The following is a 26,153-nucleotide window of genomic DNA, read 5'->3' on the forward strand; positions in this document are numbered from 1 at the left end:
AGTAAAGAGGACTTTGTCTTGCATCTTTGATACCAGCTCAGCCACAGTAGGATAGGGTACCCATCAGAGCCACGAGGCCCTCTTCCCAGGCCTTCATTGCTGGATGATATTTCTAGACATGCCCAGGGCCAGAAGGGAACCTACTGCCTTGGAGGGAAGGGCCCAGTCCTGGCAGGACCCATCACCTGCTGACTGAAGAGCCTAGGGCCCTGAATAACCAGCAGTAATATCCAGGTAGTACGCTGTGGGCCTTGGGTGAGTCTTTGAGACTTGCTGGCTTCAGGTGAGACTCTGCACATTACCAGCTGTGATGGCTACAGGAAGAGACCTCCTTTTGCTTGCGAAAAGCAGAGGGAAAAGTAAAGGGGACTTGATCTTGTACCTTAGGTACTAGCTCAGCCACAGAGGGGTAGAGGACTAAGTGGGCTTTTGGGGGTCCCCAGTTCTAGGACTTGACTCATTGATGACATTTCTGGACCTGCCCTAGGCCAGAGGGGAGCCCACTGCCCAAAGGGAGAGTCACAGGCTAGGCACCCTTCATTATAAGCAACTGAAGAGCCCTCCCTAAGGGAACATCAGCAGTAGCCTGGAGTACGCCCCATAGGTCTCTAGTGGTGGCCACGGGATGAGGTTCCTCTGCTTATGGAAAGGGGAGGGAAGAATGGGAAGGACTGTCTCATGGGTTAAGTGCCAGCTCAGCCACAGTACAGGAGAACACCAAGTAGACTTCTAAGATTTTTGACTGTAGTCCCTGGCTTGCTGATGGCACCTCTGGATCTTCCCAGGGCTTGGGAGCTCACCACCATGAAGGGAAGGACACAAGCCTGGCTGGCTTCACTTCCTGCTGATTGTAGAGCCCCTGGGCCTTGAGTGAACATAGGCCATAGCCAGGTGGCAGTCACAGCAGGCCTTGGATGAGATCCCAGTGCCGGCTTCAGGTCTGACCAAGTGCAGTCCCAGTGGTAGTGATCACATCTCCAGGCAGCTCAAAACACAGAGAGAGACTCTGTGTTTGTTTGGGAGAAAATAAAGGAAGATAACAAGAGTCCCTGCCTGGTAATCCAGATAATTCTTCCAGATCTTATCTAAGACATAATTTTTAAATGACTACATAGATATCAGTAGTATGCATGAATATTTATTTTAATTTCTTGTTTGTTTTTGGGAATTTAGATTTCTCTTTTTTGACTGTCATTTATTCAGATCCAATTACTTGATGAGCACTTACGGAATTGGGCATGAAGAATTTCAAGACTTTTAATAATATTTCTAAACTCACCCCTCCGTTCCCACTTCCACCCCCAATTGAGAATTTCACTAGCGGTATGTGAAAAAGTCTATTCTAAACTCTGCATCCTGGCCAGGTGAGGTGGCTTATGCCAGTAATCCTAGCATGTTTGGAGATCAAGGCAGGAGGATTGCTTGAGCCGAGGAATTCATGACCAGTCTAAGCAATATAGCAAAAGCCACCTCTACCCCCCCCCGCCAAAAAAAAAAAAAGCCAGGAACAGTGGTGTGCCCCTGTAGTCCTAGCTACTTGGTAGGCTAAGGCAGGAGGACAGCCTGAGCACAGGAGTTTGAGGCTGCAGTGAGCTGTGATTGCACCATTGCACTCTACCCTGGGTGATAGAGCAAGACTGTGTCTCAAAAAAAAAAAAAAAAAAAAAAAACACAAAAACCAAAAACCAAACTAGGCATCCTCTCTAATACAGACTTTTATCAAAAAACAAGTTTGCTAATTTAATAGAGTTAAAATGCTGATTTATTAGTTTCTGTTTCTTGTCTGTTACTGTCTTTATATCATATCGTTTTTCTTTTTAAAAGTTCATTTAAATTTATCATTTGTCATCCCACAAATCTTGATTTAAGTCTTGATATGAAGAAATGAAAGTTAAAAAAGAAGAAAAAAAACCACAATAAATTAAAATAAATATTTATATGTATTACTGATTCCTATGTAGCCACTTAAAAATTGTTTTAGTGGCGTACCTAATAATATAGGAAAATGTTTATCAAATCTTATTTTTATTTTTTTAAAGCAGACTTTATAAGACAAATGTGTACTTTGAACTCACAGAAAATAATGCATGAAAAAAAGTCTGGTGAGTTCCCCTTTACAAAATGGAAATGGAACTTTTCAAGAAGAAATGCTTATTACATTATTTACATGGGTTTATTTCTTTTGCCTTTAAATAATGAAAAAAAAGTCTGAATTGTATTGTTTTGTAAATATACGTTCTATATTTTGAATATTTGGATATTGATTTGCATTGCTCTATTACAATTTGCTTATATTTAATAGCATCAAGAATGTTTTTAGATTTCTGATAATCAGTAGAGAGGCTTGATTGACTATGTTCCCCTAAAGCCCATATTTGATAGTTTTATTACTAAATTTAAAAGCCAGTAATTGACTGAACTATTTTCTTATAATTATGGCTATATTTTAGTTTAAATTTCTCATCCTAAAGCCATCAGGTCAAATGATACTTGTTCTGAAAATATATTAATTAATTGGGAGGGATTCTGTAATGTGTCTGTTCCTATAATTCTCTGATACGTGTGTGCTAGGCAGCATTCATCTGAAAAACAGTCAATAAAACTACTCAGAAATTTTAAGTAACTGTAGCTTTACTATATCCGAAAGGTAAAGTTGTATTCTGATAATGTAGCTAGATCATTATCAATTAGTATTTATATTTAGATTAATGTGATTCAGGGTCTCAGGCCAAAATAAATGCCAAGAGATGATCGTATTATCTAAGCAATTAGAGCATTGGCACAAATTCTTGGGAAGCTATTTGTTGACTTTTTAACCAAAGAGTTAGGATTCTCTTTTTATTTCACCTTGGCATTTTAATTTCTTGAAATTCATAATATCATCTGCAATGCTCAGAAATCCTTATCAGACCATTTTCAGCAAAGTACAAATATAGTTTCTATTATAGTTCTGTCCTCTAGTACTAGTTGATCCAGTTACTCTCTGCTGCTTAATAGTTCTAGAGAACAGCATTGAGGAATTCTGATGATTAGTAACAAACAACATTGACTTTAAAAAATGGATAGTTTCCCAAACATATTCTCCTCCGAATTATTTTTCTCTCCCCTTTTTTTTTTCGCCCTTTTAATTATATCTGTTTATTTTATTCTTGGTCATTTGTGAGGTTCTATTTTTTGTCTTAAAGAAAATTTAAATAGAGAATTTGTAAAATACCATGGATTACATGCATCTGTCTTTTCTTGGGTTAATCTTGTATCCTTATCTAAGGAACACTGGGAGCTAGAGGGGACCACTGTTCCATTGTGAAAGAGAGTGAAGGTTTGTATGGTTTCCTCTATTCTCAGAATCCCACAGGCTACTCATGATGTATGAACAGTATACTTAAGTAGAATATTTGAACCTATCCTCTTCTGGACTCATCCTCTTAGAAACGTTCCATGTTGATAGGATTCCTTTTATAAACCGATTGAATGCTGTGTCCTCTTAATTGTGCCATGCTATAGATAAGTCAGTTATTAAAAAAAATGGTTGATGTTTTATAGACTGAATGCATACTTGTAGAGCGTGTGGTAGAAATACATTTTATTGAGGATAGTTCCAGCGATTGAGTACACATATTAAAGTTTTTAACACTTTGAAACCCAAGAGTAGAATAAAAAATTATTTACAAAACGTATGTGGGTTCTGACATAGGGTATTGTTTTTCCTTTGGAGGAATTTTTGAAGAAAAAAATTTACACATTAAAAAAAACAGATTAAATATTTTGGCATGTACAGTTGTGTGTGTTTTTTTTTTTTGGAGACGACGTCTCACTCTGTTGCCCAGGCTGGAGTGCAGTGGCGCCATCTTGGCTTACTGCAACCTCCGCTTCCTGAGTTCAAGTGATTCTCATGCCTTATCTTCCTAAGTAGCTGGGATTACAGGCGTGCACCACCATGCCCGGTTAATTTTTGTTTTTGTTTTTTTAGTAGAGATAGGATTTTGCCATATTGGCCAGGCTGGTCTTGAACTCCTGACTTTAGGTGATACACCTGCCTTGGCCTCCTAAAGTGCTGGGATTACAGACATGAGCCACCGTGCCTGGCCAGCATATACAGTTTTAATAAGAGGAAAATAGCAAATGATGAACAAATTTTTATTTGTTTGAAGCTCTCCATTGTTGCTTATTTATGTATTTCAGCAATATCCTTCCCAATAGTGTCCTGAACTTGATGTTTATTTGTGGGGTGTGAATGTTTCTTAATTATACAGTCCCTTAATGAGTAGTGGTATACATGTAAAGGAAAATCGTTTTTAGAAACGTAAAAACATAAAAAGGAATTAGTAAATGTGGAGTTTTATTCTAAATACTACTGTTAAAGGGCTACAAAAAGAATGGGCTTGTAATGAATCATGGCAATTTAGTCAAATATTTAAAATATCTAAAATGTTTGTGAGACAGCAGAATATTTTATAGTAGAATTAATAGGAAAAAGTTTTATAGAAATTTTTTTAGGAATAGTAATTACATGTCTGAGATGGTTTAGAACCTACCTAAATAAAGGTCAAAAATACAGTTTTGTAGAGAACTAGAAAGTGGTTTGTGAATGGCTGATTCTTAAAGCTCCATTGATAACCTTGGGGAGAGGCAGAACATCCTAGATTAAATAGAAATTGTATTTCTATTATTTCACCAAGACAGGGTTATACAGTTAAGTATCTTGGCTAAAATCTTTATAGTAAAATTTTGCTGACATGAACATAACTGGTCGTCTGGGAATTAAATATTCACTTAAGTACTATTTCATGCATGGTGCCAAAATTTCTGCCAGAAAGGTAAAAGATATATTGCGTTTTTTGTAGCTGGAATGTAGCTTGTAACCGAGTGGATTATAATAACTTTTAATATTTTGATGCAAGAAGTAGGAAAATATTAAAAATTGAAAGATGGTTTTAAGGAAATTGTAATGGTTCTGTTCAGAGTTTATGAGACAGCCTCATTCTGTGGATTTTTAAATTATGAACTTCCCTGCTATTTTTATGTAAATGGTGATGTCAGTTTCAGCCCTTCCTCCATTTGCCTTAAGCCAGAGAAAGAGAGAGGGAGAGAGAAATAAGAGAGAGACATACCTTGTTTGTGTTGGGGCCATCAAATGGTTTCTTTGATAGTCATCAGTGGTATTCATAAAATTCTGGTTTTCTCGCCTTCTGAGGTTGTAGTAACACTTGCACTTCCCCATCTTGTTGAAGTTAGGACTGACCATATAACTTGTCTAATGCAATGTGATATATATTTCTTATTGGCAGAAGAGACATCTGTCACTTCCAGGCAGAAGCTTTAGGGACTGGTGGCCTTCCAAATTGCAGAGTCTCCATTAGCCTGCAGCCTTCAGTAAGGAAGTGGAACCAAGTACCCACTCTCCTGAGATGGGCATACTGTGTGACCAAGAAATGCACTTATGTTGTTTTGAGTCACTGAGATTATGGCAGTGTTTGTTACTGTTGTGTAAACCAGTCTAATCTGACATATGCAGTATGCTGTTTCTTTATGCCTGAGGATAAGGAAGAAGATAATAACGTTTCTCATCAACTAAAATCACCATTTATTTATTCAGTCATTTTTGTTAACATTTACTATGTGCCCACTGTTCTAGGTTCTAGGAAAACAGCAGGGAGCAAAACAAAGCAACCTCTTTTTCCCACTGTTTATTAATTCTTTAGGGAACCTCCTTTGCTGTGAAACCTCCTGCCCTCTGAGCTGCTGGTTGCTCCTTTCACGTCTGTGTTCCTCCAGCACTTTGTAGATATCGTCATTGTGGCACTGGTGTTATCATTATCATTCTATTTCTGTCTTGATTTCTAGACTGTTTCTATAAACGTTTTAAATATAGTACATATATAATATTGAAAGTAATATAAAATGTATAGGCAAAACAAGTTACACATTATATAAAATGTATAACAAAAGAATATATATACATACACATAGATGCTTTGCATTATCCCTTTATTCCATTTATGTCATCCCCCACATATTTTTTGAATGAATAAATAAGGCTTCCCTGTGGGCCTTTTGCCTGAATGTGATTTGGGAACAAAATGTAAGCTTCTATATTTTGGACATGTTATTCCAATGCCTTTGCTCTGTGAATTCAAATTTAAGAGCATTACTAATGGATGAGAACAGGTTTGTACCAATTACCTGGGCAGAAATGTGAATGAACAGGGGAGGGGGAAGCCTATTAACTTGTCATTGTGCTTATTCCCTTTACTTAGCTATATATATATATATATATATTACTGTTAATAGCCTTTTACCAGTGTTTCTCAATCTTTTTTCTATTATCGTCCCCTACCCCCTAGTCTTTTTAGGCTGTTTCCCCCTAAATGCCCCCAATGAGATTTTACTGCCACAGAAATGCCATATATTTGTTTATGTATTGAATGTATATCTGTGCTTTATAAAAAAAAAAAATACAGTAAGTCTTTTTGCCCCCTAAGAACCAGTTTTCTTGGTTGATGCATGCCTTCAACTAATACTTGAAAAAGGTAATTTTTTTTCCTTTGTAGGAGGGTGTTTCCACTTCAATAAGCTAAGTTTAACTCAATATTGAGTCACAACTCTGTTAATTAATACACCTGTGCTTTTATAACAGCTTTATTTTAAGCTAATTATTATTTAAATGAGTATGCTAAAATCTTAGTTTATTGAGAACATTGGCAAATTAACTTTTATATATTTTATAGAAGTCAATTTTTCTAGATTAAAGGTCTCTAAACCTCGCAGTCATTCTGTGCAAGCTGTATTTGCCTTTTATTCCTTCAGCACATACTTATTGTCTAGTGTGTGCAAGACTCTGCCAGAGCTGAGGACCCAGTGAATCATGGAGTTCAGTCTGCTTCCTTTAACTCCTTGCTAGCCAGGATGAGAATATAGGTCATGTATACTTGTCCAGTGCAGAGTCGTTTTGACTGTACTGATTTTTAAAACATCAATGACAAAATGTTGTGAGCTTTTAGTGAAAAACCCTGGGAGTTGAATAATCCCTCATCTATCATTCTGTATGCATAGCAAATGAAAAGGTTGAGGGCCAGGTCCCACAATATGCGAAGTCAGTATAGTTTGTATTTTCCTGTTCTGTCCTGCAAGTTGTGACCATTGTCTGGCTACACCATTGCACATTACTCCGTCTGCAGTGTGGGAATCTGCTTAAATTCTTGGGCCATTCTGTATGACCAGTGTAGTATATACATACATATATGGACAACAAAACAGGGAAACCTCAATATAAGATTCCTTAAAGAATAAGGTTTTGATTCTTACCACTATTTAATTGCCAAACAAAAAGGATGAAGTATATAGTTTCAAGCTAAATTTCAGATTGCATAGGAGGTATGGGGCAAATATGTTTCAGAAAGAATATGAGGCAGTACAAGTTATCTGGAGGCTTTGGTTTGAGTGCCCATCCAGAGATAGAGCCATTCATTCATTTATTTTTTATTTTTTATTATACTTTAAGTTCTAGGGTCCATGTGCACAACGTGCAGGTTTGTTACATATGTATACATGTGCCATGTTGGTGTGCTACACCCATTAACTCATCATTTACATTAGGTATATCTCCTAATACTATCCCTCCCCTCTCCCCCCCACCACACGACAGGCCCCAATGTGTGATGTGAACACAGTGTCCAAGTGTTCTCACTGTTCAGTTCCCACCTATAAGTGAGAACATGCGGTGTTTGGTTTTCTGTCCTTGAGATAGTTTGCTGAGAATGATGGTTTCCAGCTTCATCCATGTCCCTACAAAGGACATGAACTCATCCTTTTTTATGGCTTTACAGTATTCCATGGTGTATATGGCCACATTTTCTTAATCCATTCTATCATCGATGGGCCTTTGGCTTGGCTCCAAGTCTTTGCTGTTGTGAATAGTGCTGCAATAAACATACCTGTGCATGTGTCTTTGTAGCAGCACGATTTATAATCCTTTGGGTATATACCCAGTAATGGGATGGCTGGGTCAAATGGTATTTCTAGTTCTAGATCCTTGAGGAATTGCCACACTGTCTTCCACAATGGTTGAACTAGTTTATAGTCCCACCAACAGTGTAAAAGTGTTCCTGTTTCTCCACATCCTCTCCAGCACCTGTTTTAATGATCGCCATTCTAACTGGTGTGAGATGGTATCTCACTGTGGTTTTGATTTGCATTTCTCTGATGGCCAGTGATGATGAGCCTTTTTTCATGTGTCCGTTGGCTGCATAAATGTCTTTTTTTGAGAAGTGTCTGTTCATATCCTTTGCCTACTTTTTGTTGGGGTTGTTTGATTTTTCTTGTAAATTTGATTAAGTTCTTTGTAGATTCTGGATATTACCCTTTGTCAGATGGGCAGAATGCAAAAATTTTCTCTCATTCTGTAGGTTGCCTGTTCACTCTTATGGTAGTTTCTTTTGATGTACAGAAGCTCTTTTGTTTAATTAGATCCCATTTGTCGATTTTGGCTATTGTTGCCATTGTGTTTGGTGTTTTAGACATGAAGTCGTTGCCCGTGCCTATGTCCTGAGTGGTATTGCCTAGGTTTTCTTCTAGGGTTTTTATGGTTTTAGATCTAATATTTAAGTCTTTAATCCATCTTGAATTCATTTTTGTATAAGATGTAAGGAAGGGACCCAGTTCCAGCTTTCTACATATATGGCTAGCCAGTTTTCCCAGCACCATTTATTAAATAGGGAATCCTTTCTCCATTTCTTGTTTTTGTCAGGTTTGTCAAATATCAGATGGTTGTAGATGTGTGGTATTATTTCTGAGGGCTCTGTTCTGTTCCATTGGTCTATATTTGTGTTTTGGTACCAGTACCATGCTGTTTTGGTTACTGTAGCCTTGTAGTATAGTTTGAAGTCAGGTAGCATGATGCCTCCAGCTTTGTTCTTTTGACTTAGGATTGTCTTGGCAATGCGGGCTCTTTTTCGTTCCATATGAACTTTAAAACAGTTTTTTCCAATTCTGTGAAGAAAGTCATTGGTACCTTAATGGGGATGGCATTGAATCTATAAATTACCTTGGGCAGTATGGCCATTTTCACGATATTGATTCTTCCTATCCATGAGCATGGTATGTTCTTCCATTTGTTTGTGTCCTCTTTTATTTCACTGAGCAGTGGTTTGTAGTTCTCCTTGAAGAGGTCCTTTACACCCCTTGTAAGTTGGATTCCTAGGTATTTTATTCTCTTTGAAGCAATTGTGAACGTAAGTTCATTCATGATTGGGCTCTCTATTTGTCTGTTACTGGTGTATAAGAATGCTTGTGATTTTTGCACCTTAATTTTGTATCCTGAGCCTTTGCTGAAGTTGCTTATCAGCTTAAGGAGATTTTGGGCTGAGACGATGGGTTTTTCTAACTATACCATCATGTCATCTGCAAACAGGGACAATTTGACTTCTTCTTTTCCTAACTGAATACCGTTCATTTCTTTCTCTTGCCCGATTGCCCTAGCCAGAACTTCCAACACTATGTTGAATAGGAGTGGTGAGAGAGGGCATCCATGTCTTGTGCCAGTTTTCAAAGGGAATGCTTCCAGTTTTTGCCCATTCAGTATGATATTGGCTGTGAGTTTGCCATAAATAGCTCTTATTATTTTGAGATACGTTCCATCAATACCAAATTTATTGAGAGTTTTTAGCATGAAGGGCTGTTGAATTTTGTCAAAGGCCTTTTCTGCGTCTATTGAGATAATCATGTGGTTTTTGTCTTTGGTTCTGTTATATATATGGATTACATTTATTGATTTGTATATATTGATCAATATATACAGCCTTGATTCCCAGGGATGAAGCCAACTTGATCATGGTGGATAAACTTTTTGATATGCTGCTGGATTCGGTTTGCCAGTATTTTATTGAGGATTTTTGCATCAATGTTCATCAGGAATATTGGTCTAAAATTCTCTTTTTTTGTTGTGTCTCTGCCAGGCTTTGGTATCAGGATGATGCTGGCTTCATAAAATGAGGATTCCCTCTTTTTCTATTGATTGAAATAGTTTCAGAAGGAATGGTACCAGCTCCTCTACCTCTGGTAGAATTCGGCTGTGAATTCATCTGGTCCTGGACTTTTTTTGGTTGGTAGGCTATTAATTATTGCCTCAATTTCAGAGCCTGTTACTGGTCTATTCAGGGATTCAACTTCTTCCTGGTTTAGTCATGGGAGGGTGTATGAGTCCAGGAATTTATTCATTTCTTCCAGATTTTCTAGTTTCTTTGCGTAGAGGTGTTTATAATATTCTCTGATGATAGTTTGTATTTCTGTGGGATCGGTGGTGATAACCCCTTTATCATTTTTTATTGCATCTGTTTGCTTCTTCTCTCTTTTCTTCTGTATTAGTCTTGCTAGCGGTCTATCAATTTTGTTGATCTTTTCAAAAAAACAGCTCCTGGATTCATTGATTTTTTTTTTTTGAAGGGTTTTTTGTGTCTCTATCTCCTTCAGTTCTTCTCTGATCTTAGTTATTTCTTGCCTTCTGCTAGCTTTTGAATGTGTTTCCTCTTGCTTCTCTAGTTCTTTTCATTGTGATGTTAGGGTATTAAGTTTAGATCTTACCTGCTTTCGCTTGTGGGCATTTAGTGCTATCAGTTTCCCTCTACACACTGCTTTAAATGTGTCCCAGAGATTCTGGCATGTTGTGTCTCCGTTCTCATTGGTTTCTAAGAACATCTTTATTTCTGCCTTCATTTCGTTATGTACCCAGTAGTCATTCAGGAGCAGGTTGTTCAGTTCCCATGTAGTTGAGTGCTTTTGAGTGAGTTTCTTGATCCTGAGTTCTAGTTTGATTGAACTGTGTGTGGTCTGAGAGACAGTTTGTTATAATTTCCGTTCTTTTACATTTGCTCAGGAGTGATTTACTTCCAACTATGCGGTCGATTTTGGAGTAAGTGTGATGTGGTGCTGACAACAATGTATATTCTATTAATTTGGGATGGAGAGTTCTGTAGATGTCTATTAGGTCCAGTTGGTGCAGAGCTGAGTTCAATTCTTGGACATCCTTGTTAACTTTCTGTCTGGTTGATATGTCTAATATTGACAGTGGGGTGTTGAAGTCTCCCATTATTGTAGGCCTCTAAGGACTTGATTTATGAATCTGGGTGCTCCTGTATTGGGTGCATATATATTTAGGATAGTTAGCTCTTCTTGTGGAATTGATCCCTTTACCATTATGTAATGGTCTTCTTTGTCTCTTTTGATCTTTGTTGGTTTAAAGTCTCTTTTATCAGAGACTAGGATTGCAACCCCTGCTTTTTTGTTTTGTTTTGTTTTGTTTTCCATTTGCTTGGTAGATCTTCCTCCATCCCTTTATTTTGAGCCTATGTGTGTCTCTGCACGTGAGATGGATCTGTTGAATACAGCACACTCATGGGTCTTGACTCTTTATCCAATTTGCCTGTGTCTGTGTCTTTTAATTGGGGCATTTAGCCCATTTACATTTAAGGTTAATATTGTTATGTGTGAATTTGATCCTGTCATTGTGATGTTACCATGTTATTTTGCCCGTTAATTAATTCAGTTTCTTCATAGTGTCGATGGTCTTTACCATTTGGCATGTTTTTGCAGTGGCTGGTACTGGTTTTTCCTTTCCATGTTTACTGCTTCCTTCAGGAGCTCTTCTTGTAAGGGAGGCCTGGTGGTGACAGAATCCCTCAGTATTTGCTTGTCTGTAAAGGATTTTATTTCCCCTTCACTAATGAAGCTTAGTTTGGCTGGATATGAAATTCTGGGTTGAAAATTCTTTTCTTTAAGAATGTTGAATATTGGCCCCCACTCTCTTCTGGCTTGTAGAGTTTTTGCTGAGAGATCTGCTGTTAGTCTGATGGGGTTCCCTTTGTGGGTAACCCAACCTTTGTCTCTGGCTGCCCTTAACATTTTTTCCTTCCTTTCAACTTTGGTGAATCTGACAATTAGGTGTCTTGGAGTTGCTCTTCTCGAGGAGTATCTTTTTGGCGTTCTCTGTATTTCCTGAATTTGAATGCTGACCTGCCTTGCTAGGTTGGGGAAGTTCTCCTGGATAATATCCTGAAGAGTGTTTTCCAACTTGGTTCCATTCTCCCCGTCACTTTCAGGTACACCAGTCAGATGTAGATTTGGTCTTTTCACGTAATCCCATATTTCTTGGAGGCTTTGTTCATTTCTTTTTACTCTTTTTTTCTCTAAACTTCTCACTTCATTTAATTCATTTGATCTTCAATCACTGATACCCTTTCCTTCAGTTGATCGAATTGGCTACTGAAGCTTGTGCATGTGTCACGTAGTTCTTGTGCCATGGTTTTCAGCTCTATCAGGTCATTTAAGGACTTTTCTGCATTGGTTATTCTAGTTAGCCATTCGTCTAATCTTTTTTCAAGGTTTTTAGCTTCTTTGCGATGGGTTCGAATATCCTCCTTTATTTAGCTCGGAGAAGTTTGAGTATCTGAAGCCTTCTTCTCTCAACTCGTCAAAGTCATCCTCTGTCCAGCTTTGTTCCATTGCTGGTGAGGAGCTGCGTTCCTTTGGACGAGACGAGGTGCTCTGATTTTTAGGAGTTTCAGCTTTTCTGCTCTGGTTTTTCTCCATCCTTGTGGTTTTGTCTTCCTTTGGTCTTTGATGATGGTGACGTACAGATGGAGTTTTGGTGTAGATGTCCTTTCTGTTTGTTAGTTTTCCTTCTAACAGTCAGGACCCTCAGCTGCAGGTCTGTTGGAGTTTGCTGGAGGTCCACTCCAGACCCTGTTTGCCTGGGTATCACCAGCGGAGGCTGCAGAACAGTGAATATTGCAGAACAGCAAATGTTGTTGCCTGATTGTTCCTCTGGAAGCTTTGTCTCAGAGGGGCACCTGGCCATATGAGGTGTAATTTGGCCCCTACCGGGAGGTACCTCCCAGTTATGCTACTTGGGTGTCAGGGACCCACTTGAGGAGGCATCTGTCTGTTCTCAGATCTCAAACTCCGTGCTGGGAGAGCTACTACTCTTTTCAAAGCTCAGTTGGAAATGCAGAAATCACCTGTCTTCTGCATTGCTCATGCTGGGAGCTGTAGACTGGAGCTGTTCCTATTTGGCCATCTTGGAACCTCCCTCTTCATTTATTTGTTACAGAAATATTTACTGACCTCCTAATCTTCGTGCCAGGACTTTTGGTGAGGAAGACAAAAGGCTCTCATTTTCACTCAACCTCTCTGTCCCCATTTCTTGGACAAATTGTGTAGGACATTTTAACATTGAGCAAGTATTCATTCATTCATTCATTCATTCATTCATTCATTCATTCATCCATCCATTCAATATGTGTTTGAGTGTGTATAATACAAATACATTATTGTGAGATACTTAAAAAAGGACATCTCTGCTCTCAAGGACCTTGCAAGCTTGTTTGTTCACCAACCAGTCATTTATTTAAAAAAAAAAAAAAAAAAGTGCCTTGAGCTAGTAGGCAATGTGCCAGGTCAGTGCTAGGGAAATACAGAGATGAACAAGAGCATACAGTCGGTCCCTGGAGGGCTACGCCTCAGCCTGGAGAGGCAAGCAGCTTGTAACATCTTTGGAAGCATGCAGTGTGGTAAATGACAATAATGAGCTCTTCCCACTGTATTGCGAGAGTGCAAAGGATGAGCACAGAAGTGGAGTTTCCAGAATTAGTTCTGTGTGGGTGAAAGGTCAAGATGTGACTCTCCATTTGACCTTTTAGTTGAGTCTGGAGAGAAGGGTTGGCTTGGAAAGGAGATTGGAGGGAGTTCCAATCAGAAGAAACAGTTTAAGTGATGATAAAGAGCTATAAGGCACGATGACAGCTTTACAAAACTGCAGATACTTTATTTTGATTTGGCCATGGAAGGTGGGGGTAGATGAATTCTAATGTAGTGAAACAATTGCAACAGGAATGTCAGTAACTAAGTCCTTGTAGTATTGGCACAATATGTAGTTCAATGAAACAGATAGCCCAGATATGGACAAACATACTATATGATAAAGTGGATATCACAAATCAACAGGGTGTTAAGTAATAATATTGAGACGATTGATAAAGTATTTGGAAAAAAAATAGATTCTTACTCCAGATGATTTTTAGTTAGGGCTTAGGGGCTAGGCATTTAGAAATTTGAGAATTAGGATTGCTTTCTGTGAATTAAAATTTAAGATCAACAATTTAAGATCAACAGTAATTAAAAAATAAGATCAACAGAGGGTGGGTGGGTGTGTATATGTAAAACAAGTTATCTTAACCAAATATCTTGCCTACTGCCTACTGCCACCTCGTTGAATGTGTCAATCCTATGAACACAGCCAGCTTCATGGGCCCTGCACTCACGAGGGCCGTGCATTTGGTTTAATGCTCTGCTCTTGTTGTCCTTTGGAAAGTCTTAATTCCATATATGATTTTTTTTGTTTGTTTGTTTTGTTTTGTTTTGCACTAGGCCATACAAATGATGTAGCAGTCCTGCCTGTGAAGTTGGCCATCTCTGGGGACAGAAAGTTAGAGAGCTAAGCTTTAGAAGTAGATGTCCTTGTGCTCTCTAGAGAGTTGCAGCCAACCCAGTTAAAGTATCCTGGACACATTGGCAGGGCCATCCCTATAGAGTGCCTCAGGCTGTCCAGCTTGATGCCATGAAACATTCAATTTATTTAACAAAGTTTCCTGTTTCCCATTTCCTGCTCACCAAGCAATCTTTCAGTAGTGACTTGGCTGCTGCTTTGGTTTTCCAGCAGGGAGAGATCTAGCTAGTTGTGCTGGTCCGATCCTTCATTCAGGAAGGTAGTTAGTAAATTGGCATTCTGATTTCATATGTCAGTGAGATTCTTTAATGTGAGCCTGCTTCTGCATGACTGGTCCATTTCTGTTACATTTCTGAGACTAAAGGCTGATGTCCAGGAATTATGCTGGTAAATTCACCAAAGCAGTCATGTGTAGAATAGTGGTTAAGAGCAAGAGCTTTGGAGTCAAGACAGACAATCCTGGATAAAATGTGGGTCCTGTCACTTACTAGGATGTATGATCTTGGCTTTCCTGTGCCCTACTCTTTCATCTGTCAAGTGATGACATTAACATCTACCTTAAGGTTGTTGTGAGGTTGAATGAGATGATGTACTTTCGATCAGGGTTTCTCAGCCTCGGTACTGTTGACATTTTGGGCCAGGTAATTCTTTCTGTTCAGGGCGGAGCGTTTGGTGCATCGTAGGATGTTTCCAGCATCCTTAGCCTGTACCCAGTAGATGCTAGTGGCATCCCTCTAACCCCCTATAGTTATGACAATTAAAATGTCACAGAGGCGGAATCCCACCTGTGGAGGGCACAATAGGACTTGGTTAAGAGTCACTGGTCCAGGTGTATAGAGTGGTGCCTGGGGGAAAGAAAGTGTTTTATGGTATAATAATGGGAATAGTGGTACCAAAGATGATACTACTTTCGATGCCACCCTGAGGGCCCTAGGAAGACATTTGTCAGCCTTTCATTTATTCTTTGTACTTAAATTTTTTATCTATGCCAGAATAAACTCCATGTAGATTAAATAGTACATGTAAAAAGCTCTACCTTTAAACAACTGAATGAAAAAAGAAGTAAATCTTTAGATTTGCAAATAAGGAAAGGGTTTTCAAGGTCAAAAGAAGTGATACTTCTGTGATGTTTAATGTTGGGTTTAAAGCACATTGGGAAATTTTCTTTCCTCATAGATGTCATGACATTAAAAATAAACATGCATAATCTATAAAAACCTTGTAGTTATAATTGAAAAGCAAATTGGATAAAATGATTGAGTAATATGACAGATAAAGTGGTATGAAAATACTAATTTAAGTCAAAAAGAAAACCAGATATTTCCTATAGATAAGGACAAAGGAGGAAATACAGTCATCCTATAAACATTTGAAAATAGTTCAAATTTAGTAATTTTAAAAAATTTTTAAATTATTTAAATTGGCAAAGATTTTAAACAATAGCATCCAATTCTGTTGTACAGTTAGGGAAGTGTTATTACATATTTTTTATAGGACAATGGATAGGTACAGCCCTTCTAGAAAGAAACATGGTGATAAATGTGCCCTAAAAATTCTCATACCATTTAGCCCCCCAAAATAAGTTTGGGAATAATGCCTACAGCATAATCTGAAATGTAGACAAATATCGATGCATGAAAGTGTTTATTTCAAAGTTGTTTTAATATAAGCCAGCTAAATGTTCAGTATTGGAGAAGTAGTTATTTACAGCATATGGTAATCTGCAATCCTTAAATGCAGTATTTACACAGTGTTTCTAACGACATGCAAAATTCTTACAGTGTTAAATGAAAAAAGCAGGTTTTTAAGTTGCATATGCAATATAAACTCAACCCAGAAAAAGACTGGAAGGAAATATCCAAAATGTTAATATTTGTCCCTGAAATACACAAAACGTTAATATTTGTTCTGTAATATTTAGATTATGGATAATTTGTGAAAGTTAGTCACAACTATATGATTAAATTGATCATTTCATGGCAGACAGCCTTTTCTTTTGTTTCTGTTCTTTTAGGTAATGTTTAGATACTATGCCTTGGAAATGAAAATGAAAGGGTTTAGGCTATGTTTCTCTAAATGGGAAAAATCAGAAAGTGTCAATGCCCAAAAATACAGCTTCATTTTTAAGTAAATTATAAATTGAAATATGAAACCAGTTTTGGAGGGTAGACTGCTTCCCCTGGTTGAGGTGAATTAATGGTTTTTTATACCGTGGTACTCTTTTTGTTCATTAGGTGTTAACGATGTACTCATTGCAGTATGGTTTTTGATGAAACAATCTAAGATGTTCATTTCTGTTTTTATAGTATGTGCAGAAGCTTATAATCCTGATGAAGAAGAAGATGATGCAGAGTCCAGGGTATGTAATTTACTGAATGAATGAATTTTAAATTGATGCCCTTGTCATAGCTAAGGAAAATGATCATAGAAAAGATGTTAACAGGCATTCAGGTTAACAGGAGACATAATGGAATTATTTTGACTATTTCTTTTCCTAGTCTCATCTCCAATAGCCTACTCCTGCTGAGTCTTGCAGAATTATTTTTATCCGAAGAGTATAAAGAGATATATTTTATCTCTTTACAAAATATATCCTGGTGAGGAAAAATGTTTTCAGCTGTCTTTCTCATAGTGATAATATTATTTTTCTTAGACAGTGTTTCTAGTAAACAAAAATACTGGGAAAGACCTTCTACTCCTCTTAATTTATAACAACAGAAAGTTACTCTGAAACAAACAAATCACAGTAAAATCACATCCAGTGTGTCAGTACAGCAGTTAGGATTATTTTTTAAATCTGTGAGTCTTCATCGTTTGCTCAGCAGCTGACTTCTTGCAGGCCCTAATGTTTTTGTAAGAATTTGTCCCCTGTGATTTCAGCAGTTTTTAAGCTATGTCTTTCAGCTCAGTTCTATTGTTTATTTAGTAAAAAGTAAACTAAGAGATAACTATGCCTGGAAATGGAAAGTAATTAAATTTCTGCACCACCCTCCTCCCCTTTTTTTGAGTACGTATGTTGCAAAAGTGCCTCTTGTTTCTTTGGCCTTAAACAGTATAAACAAAAACTTATTTTTGTAGCTCTGAATAGTACTTAAGTAAGATTGAGGTTTCTTGTGGAGAAGCAGATACTACGTCCCTAAGTCATTACATCATTAAGCTCCTTGAAACATATGTAAAATCCAGTGGTATCAGGAGGCTTACAACATGGAAGATCTTGAAATCCCATTTTATTCCTGGACCCATGGGGATTCCCACTACCAGGGTTGTGGAAGCTCATTTCTCACTATTAGAACTTCAGTTATTTTCATGAAGTTTATAAATCCTAGCCTGGAAATGATGTTTAGGATTAAGGTATTTTTACTAATCTGTGATGTACTGTTACCCCTCTGTATAGTCTGAAAAACTAGACCTTGCCTACCATATACTTTACTATACCCGTATACTGTATCTAGCAGAAACAGTACTGGGTGGCATTGAAGATAACATGCATTCTTTATATGTGTGTATAAATGGATATGATAAAATTTAGTAATTGGGATAAGAGCAATCGAGATGAGCTGGTTTAAATTAATAAAAATCTAAATTAATGAACATTTGCAATACAGTTTAAAAACAATATGCAGTATCTCATTGATTCAAAAGCTGTTAGGCCTTGAATTTTAGCTGCCATTTAATTCATGAGGTAAATAAAGTGTTTTGGCAGGTTCACTCCAGCTAATTTCTAACAGTTTTGTTGGGGAGGCTATACCAGTTAAGATTCATTTGGCTGTGTAAAACCTAACCCTATCAAGACAAATGTGAAAAAGAAAACACTGGGGAGAGATTATCAGACAAATGCTTGGAGATCATATTGAACTGCAGAAAGCATTCAAAGGCCAAGCTGTAGGCCTGGCAGGCAGGAGCCAGCTCGCCTCTGGGGTCCATCAAGAGCCAGAGTGTAAGACTTAGCATAGTGTCTTTGAAAGGGGCTCAGCTACTCATCTCTGTTACTGTGTCTTTCAGTTCAAAATTCCAACTTCCCAAGAGTTTCTGATGCACCCAGCTTTGGCCCAGGGTAGGGCCAGGGTCAAAAAGTACAACCTACTTGGGAACCACTTCTATAAATAAGGACAGTTACTAGAGGAGGAGGAATCTTTGTGGTTGGGCCTTTACCGTAAGAGCTGTCCCCTGTAACACTTTTTAAAGTTATTTTTGATAGTTTTTTTTTGGTATTTAATGTATTAATTATATGTTTGATTATAGCAAAGTACCTTAGGTTATCAATTAGGTTGAATATTCTCTCCTCTAAATGTGTTACTAAAAATTGTACTTATTTTGGTCTCAAAAACTATGAGGCATACCACACCACATGCTTGGGAATGATTATTACAGTTTTCAAAATTATTTAGATCCAGAAGCATATTGGGAAATATCTATAAGGAAAATGTATACTGTGTTGTGATAAAATTACATTTCATTTGGACATTTTATATTACTTCTGAGACTCACCAAATCCTTAAGTCTGTAGTATAAACAAAAATTTATCCTCTGATACGAATTCAAAGAAAATGTAAATACTTAAGACTCATTTTGGAAAATAACAGATTTTAGTTGGAATGCCTTTAATAAATGAAAATTTAAGGGTTGTCTAAATCTAGCATGTAGAAACTGGTAGAGAACAATTGATAAACTTAAGGGTAGAGTATTTCTATGTTTCTCCATAAAAATTTTTTGGAGTTCCATCTGCATATCTGGTCTGGTGCTAGATGTAAAGTGGTGAGCAAATGGACAAATCTCTGCCCTCTTGGAGCTTACAGTCTAGAGAGAGAAGCAGACAAGTGAATACATTAATGAAAAGTTAAAAAACATGAAGTGCTAAGGAAACAGCGAAACACTGTACGGATCCAAACACAAGCCCCAAGCCAGCAGGGGCTCTGATACTCTGGAATGGTTGAAACAAGCATCCTTGAGGTGAGGCTGGAAGGATGGGCAGGCAGAGAGTCTTGCCAGAAGCCCCTTAGGGCATTTTAGATGGAGCTGAGCCTGGCATTGGGGAAGGCAGGTGGAGCTGGGCCAGATGGCTGCAGTGAGGGTAGAGAAGGAAGGAATGGGGATTTAATTCTCACCAAACGTGATGGAGTCCATTGAGGTTTTAAGCTGGAGAAGGGATATCCTGATTTAAATTTTTGGAAGATTATTTTCAGCTCCATGTGGAGAATGGATGGGACAAATACGAAAATATCTTGTATAGATTTCTCTTGCCTAACAACATAGATACAGTGTTTTTTGTTTGTTTGTTTGTTTTGTTTTTGTTTTTGTTTTCTGTTTTTTGATTTTTTTTTTTTTTTTGGTTTTGGAGACAGTCTTGCTCTGTCACTCAGGCTGGAGTGCAATGGTACAATCTCAGCTCCCTGCAGCCTCTGCCTCCTGGGTTCAAGCGATTCTCATGCCTCAGCCTCCTGAGTAGCTGGGACTGCAGGTGTGCACCACCACATATCTGTCTAATTTTTGTATTTTTAGTAGAGATGGTGTTTCGCCCTGTTGGCCAGGCTGGTCTTGAACTCCTGGCCTCAGGTGATCCACCCACCTTTGCCTCCCAAAGTTAGGATTACTGGTGTAAGCCACTGTACCCAGTCGATATACAGTGTTCTTTAAAGAAAATGTCTAAGTTTAAACCTTACTTATTAACTGGTTTTCTTTTCTTTTTTTTTTTTTTAATGGAAAGGCAGCAAAAATTTAGAGCAGAAGTTGGCAAACTTTTTTTGGTAAAGTTTTTTTTTTTTTTTTAACTGAAAAATGCACTGTTTTCCGAGAGTAAATAATTTAGATTTTGAGGAGTCACCTACTTTGCAACTACTCAGTTCTGCTGTAGTAGCTTGAAAGCAGCTGTAGGTAATACATCAATGAAAGGCACGTCTGTTGTGTTATATTAAAACTATGACATTTGAATTTGAATTTAATATAGATTTTATATGTCAGGAAATATTATCATTTGTTTGATTTTTTTTTTCCCCCAGTCATTAAAAAAATGTAAAATTATTCTTAGCCTAGAAGCCATACATACAAAAACAGCTTTGCTTGCAGGTGTAGTTTGCTGGTCCCTGGTTTAGAGTATAGACTCTGTAGCTGGCCTGGCTGGCATGAATCCTGCTCTGTACCTTATGGACTGGATGACACTGGACAAGTGATTTAGGCAAGTTGATTTCCTTAACTCTAAATTTCTTAACTTGCTTCATGGGATCTATCACTAGGATAAAATGAGTTAATATTAGTAAAGCCTTAAAATAGTACCTGGCATGTATTTATGCTACGTTTGTTTAACAAATAACATTTTTATCTGAAGTCAGGAATGAATTTTAATGAAAACCAAAGTGGCCTCTGGTACACTAAAATCACAGTTTGGGTATATTGCTGAGGCCTCAGTGACCCAGAGACAGATCCCTGAGGTGGGATCACGCCAAGCCCCAGAGGAAAAATGGGGGAGAGCATCTTCAGAGCACGTGGCTACAGTGCAGAGGAGCCGCAGTGTCAGAGACTGCACCTGCTTTCTGACTGTTTACTTTCCCCAGCGAAGAGGGATTTTACTGACGAGGTTAATTACAGAGAGTGGACTCTGGGTGCTGAGGAGTAATGGCAGGGTAAGGGAAAAGGGAAACAGGAGGAGAGCAGTAGACCATAGTGATGGAGGTGGGGCAGAGAAACAAAGACTACTGGCCGGGCGCGGTGGCTCAAGCCTGTAATCCCAGCACTTTGGGAGGCCGAGACGGGCGGATCACTAGGTCAGGAGATCCAGACCATCCTGGCTAACACGGTGAAACCCCGTCTCTACTAAAAAATACAAAAAACTAGCCAGGCGAGGTGGCGGGCGCCTGTAGTCCCAGCTACTCAGGAGGCTGAGACAGGAGAATGGCCCGAACCCGGGAGGCGGAGCTTGCAGTGAGCTGAGATCCGGCCACTGCACTCCAGCCTGGGCGACAGAGCGAGACTCCGTCTCAAAAAAAAAAAACAAAACAAAACAAAAAAAAAAACAAAAACAAAGACTACTTAGAAATGGTCATTGGTTCGGGCACGGCGGCTCGCGCCTGTAATCTTAGCACTTTGGGAGGCCGAGGTGGGTGGATCACGAGGTCAGGAGTTCAAGACCAGCTTGGCCAAGGTGGTGAAAAACCCTGTCTTTACTAAAAATACAAAAATTAGCTGGGCGCAGTGGCGGGCACCTGTAATCCCAGCTACTTGGGAGACTGAGGCAGGAGAATCGCTTGAACCCAGGAGGCGGAGGTTGCAAGGAGCCGAGATCGCACCACTGCACTTTAGCCTGGGTGACAGAGCAAGACTCTGTCTTAAAAAAAAAAAAAAAAAAAAAAGAGGCCAGGCGTGGTGGCTCACACCTATAATCCCAGTACTTTGGGAGGCTGAGCCGGACAAATCATGAGGTCAGGAGATTGAGACCATCATGGCTAACACGGTGAAACCCCGTCTCTACTAAAAATACAAAAAAAAATTAGGTGTGGTGGCGGGCACCTGTAGTCCCAGCTACTCGGGAGGCTGAGGCAGGAGAATGACGTCAACCCGGGAGGCGGAGGTTGCAGTGAGTCGAGATCGCACCATTGTACTCCAGCGCCTGGGCGACAGAGTGAGACTCTGTCTCAAAAAAAAAAAAAAAAAAAAAAAAAAAAAAAAAAAAAAGGTACAAGTGGTCATTGGTAAGAGAGGTAGCAGGAAGAAGAGAGAAGAGGAAAAAGCTGGATTTCTGTGTGAAGGCTTATAGGAATTGAAAGGGGTGGGGAGAAAGACCTGAAATTGATCAGAGCGAAGCGGGCACGTGATACTGATGCACTCTCCCCGCTATCCTTTCTGAGAACAGAGCTTCTCAGCAGGCAGACATCTCAGTTGCTTCGGTTTGAAGTTCTGGATGGATTTTGTGAAGTAAGAAATGACTTTCTGTTTTGTTTTAGTGTGTTAGCCTTCCTTATTTGAAGTAGGAGGAAGTGAAGTTTGGTTGGTGTGATTTGGTTAATACCTAAATTGTAAAGGTTACTTGTGCAGCAGTGGATGAGGAGGCCCCGGGATCTGCTTTGTCTGTGTTTGTGTGTCATCTTAGACTCTAGTTTGAGATGAATATTGGGCAGATAGTAAACAAAGGTTTACATCTACCTTACCTTAGAGGGGAAAGTGCAGTGACCCTTTCTCTCACTAGCTCATAGTTCTTTCACGTAGTCTATACATAATGCAGATAAATGGTCTACATATCAATAGTTTACATATAGATAATGTATCGATACTATAAATTTCCTCAATTCTTTTCAGGCTTATAATTTTCATTATTTTTTAGCCATCTGATATGGTTTGAAATGCAGATTTAAATTCCCCATTGTGACTTTTGATGTTTGTGGCTGTAAACTCCACTGCTGCCTGATTCTGTGAGCTCTGATGGTGGGGCCGGCTGCCTGAAGAGGCAGGGCACCTGCCCATCAGCTCTCGTCGTCACTCTTTGAGTGAGCATTGGAACAGGAAAGGGTGGTGTATAGGTCTTCAGGAAACCAACTCCCTGTCTGCTGCTTTTAGGACTACCCTTGCCCCTCTAACTCATTTCATAGTTACAAACTGCTCATGTTCTCAAAAGAGTGGACCTTTTGGTCCAAGTCAGTTGAGCCTCCTGCTCGTGAAAAGAGACTCGAGAGATGGCAAGCCACACTTACACACAAGGCATTCTGCCACTCTTCACCCTCTAGAATACAAGTTTAGTGAGAATATAGCACACTAGTTTCCTTGAGTTCCCCAGCCAGCCTCCTTGGACTCTTTTTTCTCTGGAACACATATTGTCTTGGAGTGGCAGTGCATGATTGCTTACTCCCTTCTAAAAATCACTTGCTTGCTGTGGGGCAGGTACATACCACATGTGTAAAAATATATTTAAATGTATAGTGCCTTATACATTTAAACATTTTACTTGCTTTCAGGGACCTTATCAAGATTCGAAAGAAAGAACTACATCCTGAAAGAGTGTTAAGCTCAGTAGAAACAGAATGACAGCAGTCCAGATTTTCATTGTAGCTGCTGACACCTGTTGTCCTTTTGTACGGGTCCCCACTGGCTGGGAGCTTTGGGGTCTTCCTAGTCAGTCACAGTTCTGTACATAATGAACTAGCTAACCTAGGGGAAAATATGCTTTTGAAAAACATTTCGGTGCTATATTGATGAATAGATACCAACCTCCCCCCTCCACAAGGTGAATTATGTTCCTCTACTTAGTAGGCTCATAATTACCAGTCACCAAAAGTGAATCTCAGCACCAATCTGAAGTGAACTTGAACACTAACAGTTCTTCTTTCTAACATTGGTTCTGATTTTTGTTAGTTTTTTAAGTCTCTTTGAGTGAGGTGGTATTGGCTAATGTCTTTGTTTTTTAAATCTGGTGTCCTTTTAGATTATACATCCAAAAACTGATGATCAAAGAAATAGATTGCAAGAGGCTTGCAAAGACATCCTGCTGTTTAAGAATCTGGATCCGGTAAGATAAATCTTAATAATATAAATGGATATTTTTTCCCCCAGTGACAGTGTCAAGAACTGTGCAGGGTCTTGAGTTTTGCCCTTTTTGTAAGCTGACATCACCCTGGGGTGATGGTAAAGCCCCCCTTGCAGATGCTTGCATGCACAGTAGGTTGAACTGCAGGAGAGGAATATTGAGTTTGGGGGAATATACTGCTGTTGGAGCAAGAAGTAAACAAGCCTGAGGTGTGTGTCCTATGGAAGATGTTATCTCATCTCTCAAGATACTATGGCCCAGGTAAAAAGAGGTTAGGACCTTGCACTCTTTGCACCCAGCAGGGATATGCAGGGATGCTCAGGGCCCACCCAGGATTGTTTCTCTTTACAGCCAGTAATAGTAATTATATTTGAATGTGTATAAACTCTATATTAGACAGATTAAAAGTAACATTTCACTTGACTTTAAGGTGAGGGTTTTTTGTTTGTTTGTTTGTTCTTTATAAGGATTTGGAAATCTCTAATCTTTGGGTTTGGTATTTCTAGAATACCCACTCTTGGTATGAGTGTGTGTGCTGTTCAAACTTTGCCTTGCACTGTGATGTACATGTTCTGCTTCCTTCATCTCAGATTATGCTTAGTCATTGCTATATAGTCATGTAGGAGCAAACCTCTGCTGCCATATTCCAAGTGTGAAAATAGAGTCAACTTTTGTGACTTACCTCCGCTTTTTCTTTGGTCAAACTCAGCATCTTTGAGTTTTTGGTGATGTCCTAGAGGAGAAGCATTAAATCAAGACCTGCTCTTTTTAAAATGAGGTCTTCTTAAAAAGGACATTTTTGTAAAGATTCAGGTACGGCATCATACCAGTTCTATACTGTGTCATATTTACACTCAAATATTTTTAAAATCTCCTTTGTTTCTAGTATAATTTATGTTTATATTGTGTCTTCCAGGAACACAGTACATTGTGTGACTTTGGAGATTTATGTTAGGTCCACACATTACAAGTTTGTCTGTCCGTCTCTGAGGCTCCATTACTGGCTTTGACAGACCTGAATTTGACCAGACCCAGGATCCATCAGTCACTTCATCTGTCCATTGTCTGAGGGCAGGAACTGTGTCTTTTGTATCTTTGCTTCACTCTTTACGTAGCAGATGGCTCGCGGCTCTCTACATGCACTAGGCTCTCAAAAGAAAACATGGGACTGAGACAAGAATGCTTTATCCTTTTGTTACTGGAAAGAGGTCCTGATCCAGACCCCAAGAGAGGGTTCTTGGATCTCGCGCAAAAATGAATTCAGGGTGAGTCTGTAAAGTGAAAACAAGCTTATTAAGAAAGTGAAGGAATAAAACAATGGCTGCTCCATAGAGACAGCAGCCCCCAGGGCTGCTGGTTGCCCATTTTTATGGTTCTTTCTTGATGATATGCTAAACAAGGGGTGGATTATTCATGCCTCCCCTTTTTAGATCATATAGGGTAACTTCCTGATGTTACCATGGCGTTTGTAAACTGTCATGGTGCTGGTGGGAGTGTTAACAGTGAGGATGACGAGAGGTCACTCTCGTGGCCATCTTGGTTTTGGTGGGTTTTGGCCGACTTCTTGACTGCAACCTGTTTTATCAGCAAGATCTTTATGACCTGTATCTTGTGCTGACCTTCAGTCTCATCCTGTGACTTAGAATGCCTTAACCATCTGGGAATGTAGCCCAGTTGGTTTCAGCCTTATTTTACCCAGCTCCTATTCAAGATGGAGTTGCTCTGGTTCATGCACCTCTGACACTTTTCTAGTTATCTAAGTATACATATTTAATCCTAAATAATAGTTTCGGATAGATTTGTTATTTGTAATAAAATGATGGTGTTTAAATAATATCTAACTCAAGTCTTGTTAAAAGTTATGCCAGGCCGGGTACGGTGGCTCATGCCTGTAATCCCAGCACTTTGGGAGGCCGAGGTGGGCATATCACGAGGTCAGGAGATCGAGCGCATCCTGGCTAGCACAGTGAAACCCTATCTCTACTAAAAAAATACAAAAAAATTAGGCAGGCATTGGCGCGGGCGCCTGTAATCCTAACTACTTGGGAGGCTGAGGCAGGAGAATGACATGAACCCGGGAGGAGGTGGAGTTTGCAGTGAGCCGAGATCTTGCCACTGCGCTCCAGCCTGGGTGACAGAGCGAGACTC

At 39.0% G+C, this 26,153-nt stretch overlaps 1 protein-coding gene across 1 annotated transcript in view; it reads left to right on the forward strand.

Annotated features, from left to right (window-relative positions):
• The window catches only part of PRKAR2B (protein kinase cAMP-dependent type II regulatory subunit beta), a 114,730-nt gene that overhangs the window by 57,836 nt on the left and 30,741 nt on the right, over window positions 1-26,153 (forward strand). Inside the window, exons 3-4 of the mRNA XM_005550477.4 lie at window positions 16,804-16,856; window positions 23,904-23,987. Coding sequence (XP_005550534.1) covers window positions 16,804-16,856; window positions 23,904-23,987 — 137 coding nt within the window. The remainder of the gene's footprint in view (window positions 1-16,803; window positions 16,857-23,903; window positions 23,988-26,153) is intronic.

The sequence above is a fragment of the Macaca fascicularis genome, chromosome 3 (assembly GCF_037993035.2).
Source record: "Macaca fascicularis isolate 582-1 chromosome 3, T2T-MFA8v1.1".
In the NCBI taxonomy this organism is placed as follows: Eukaryota; Metazoa; Chordata; class Mammalia; order Primates; family Cercopithecidae; genus Macaca; species Macaca fascicularis.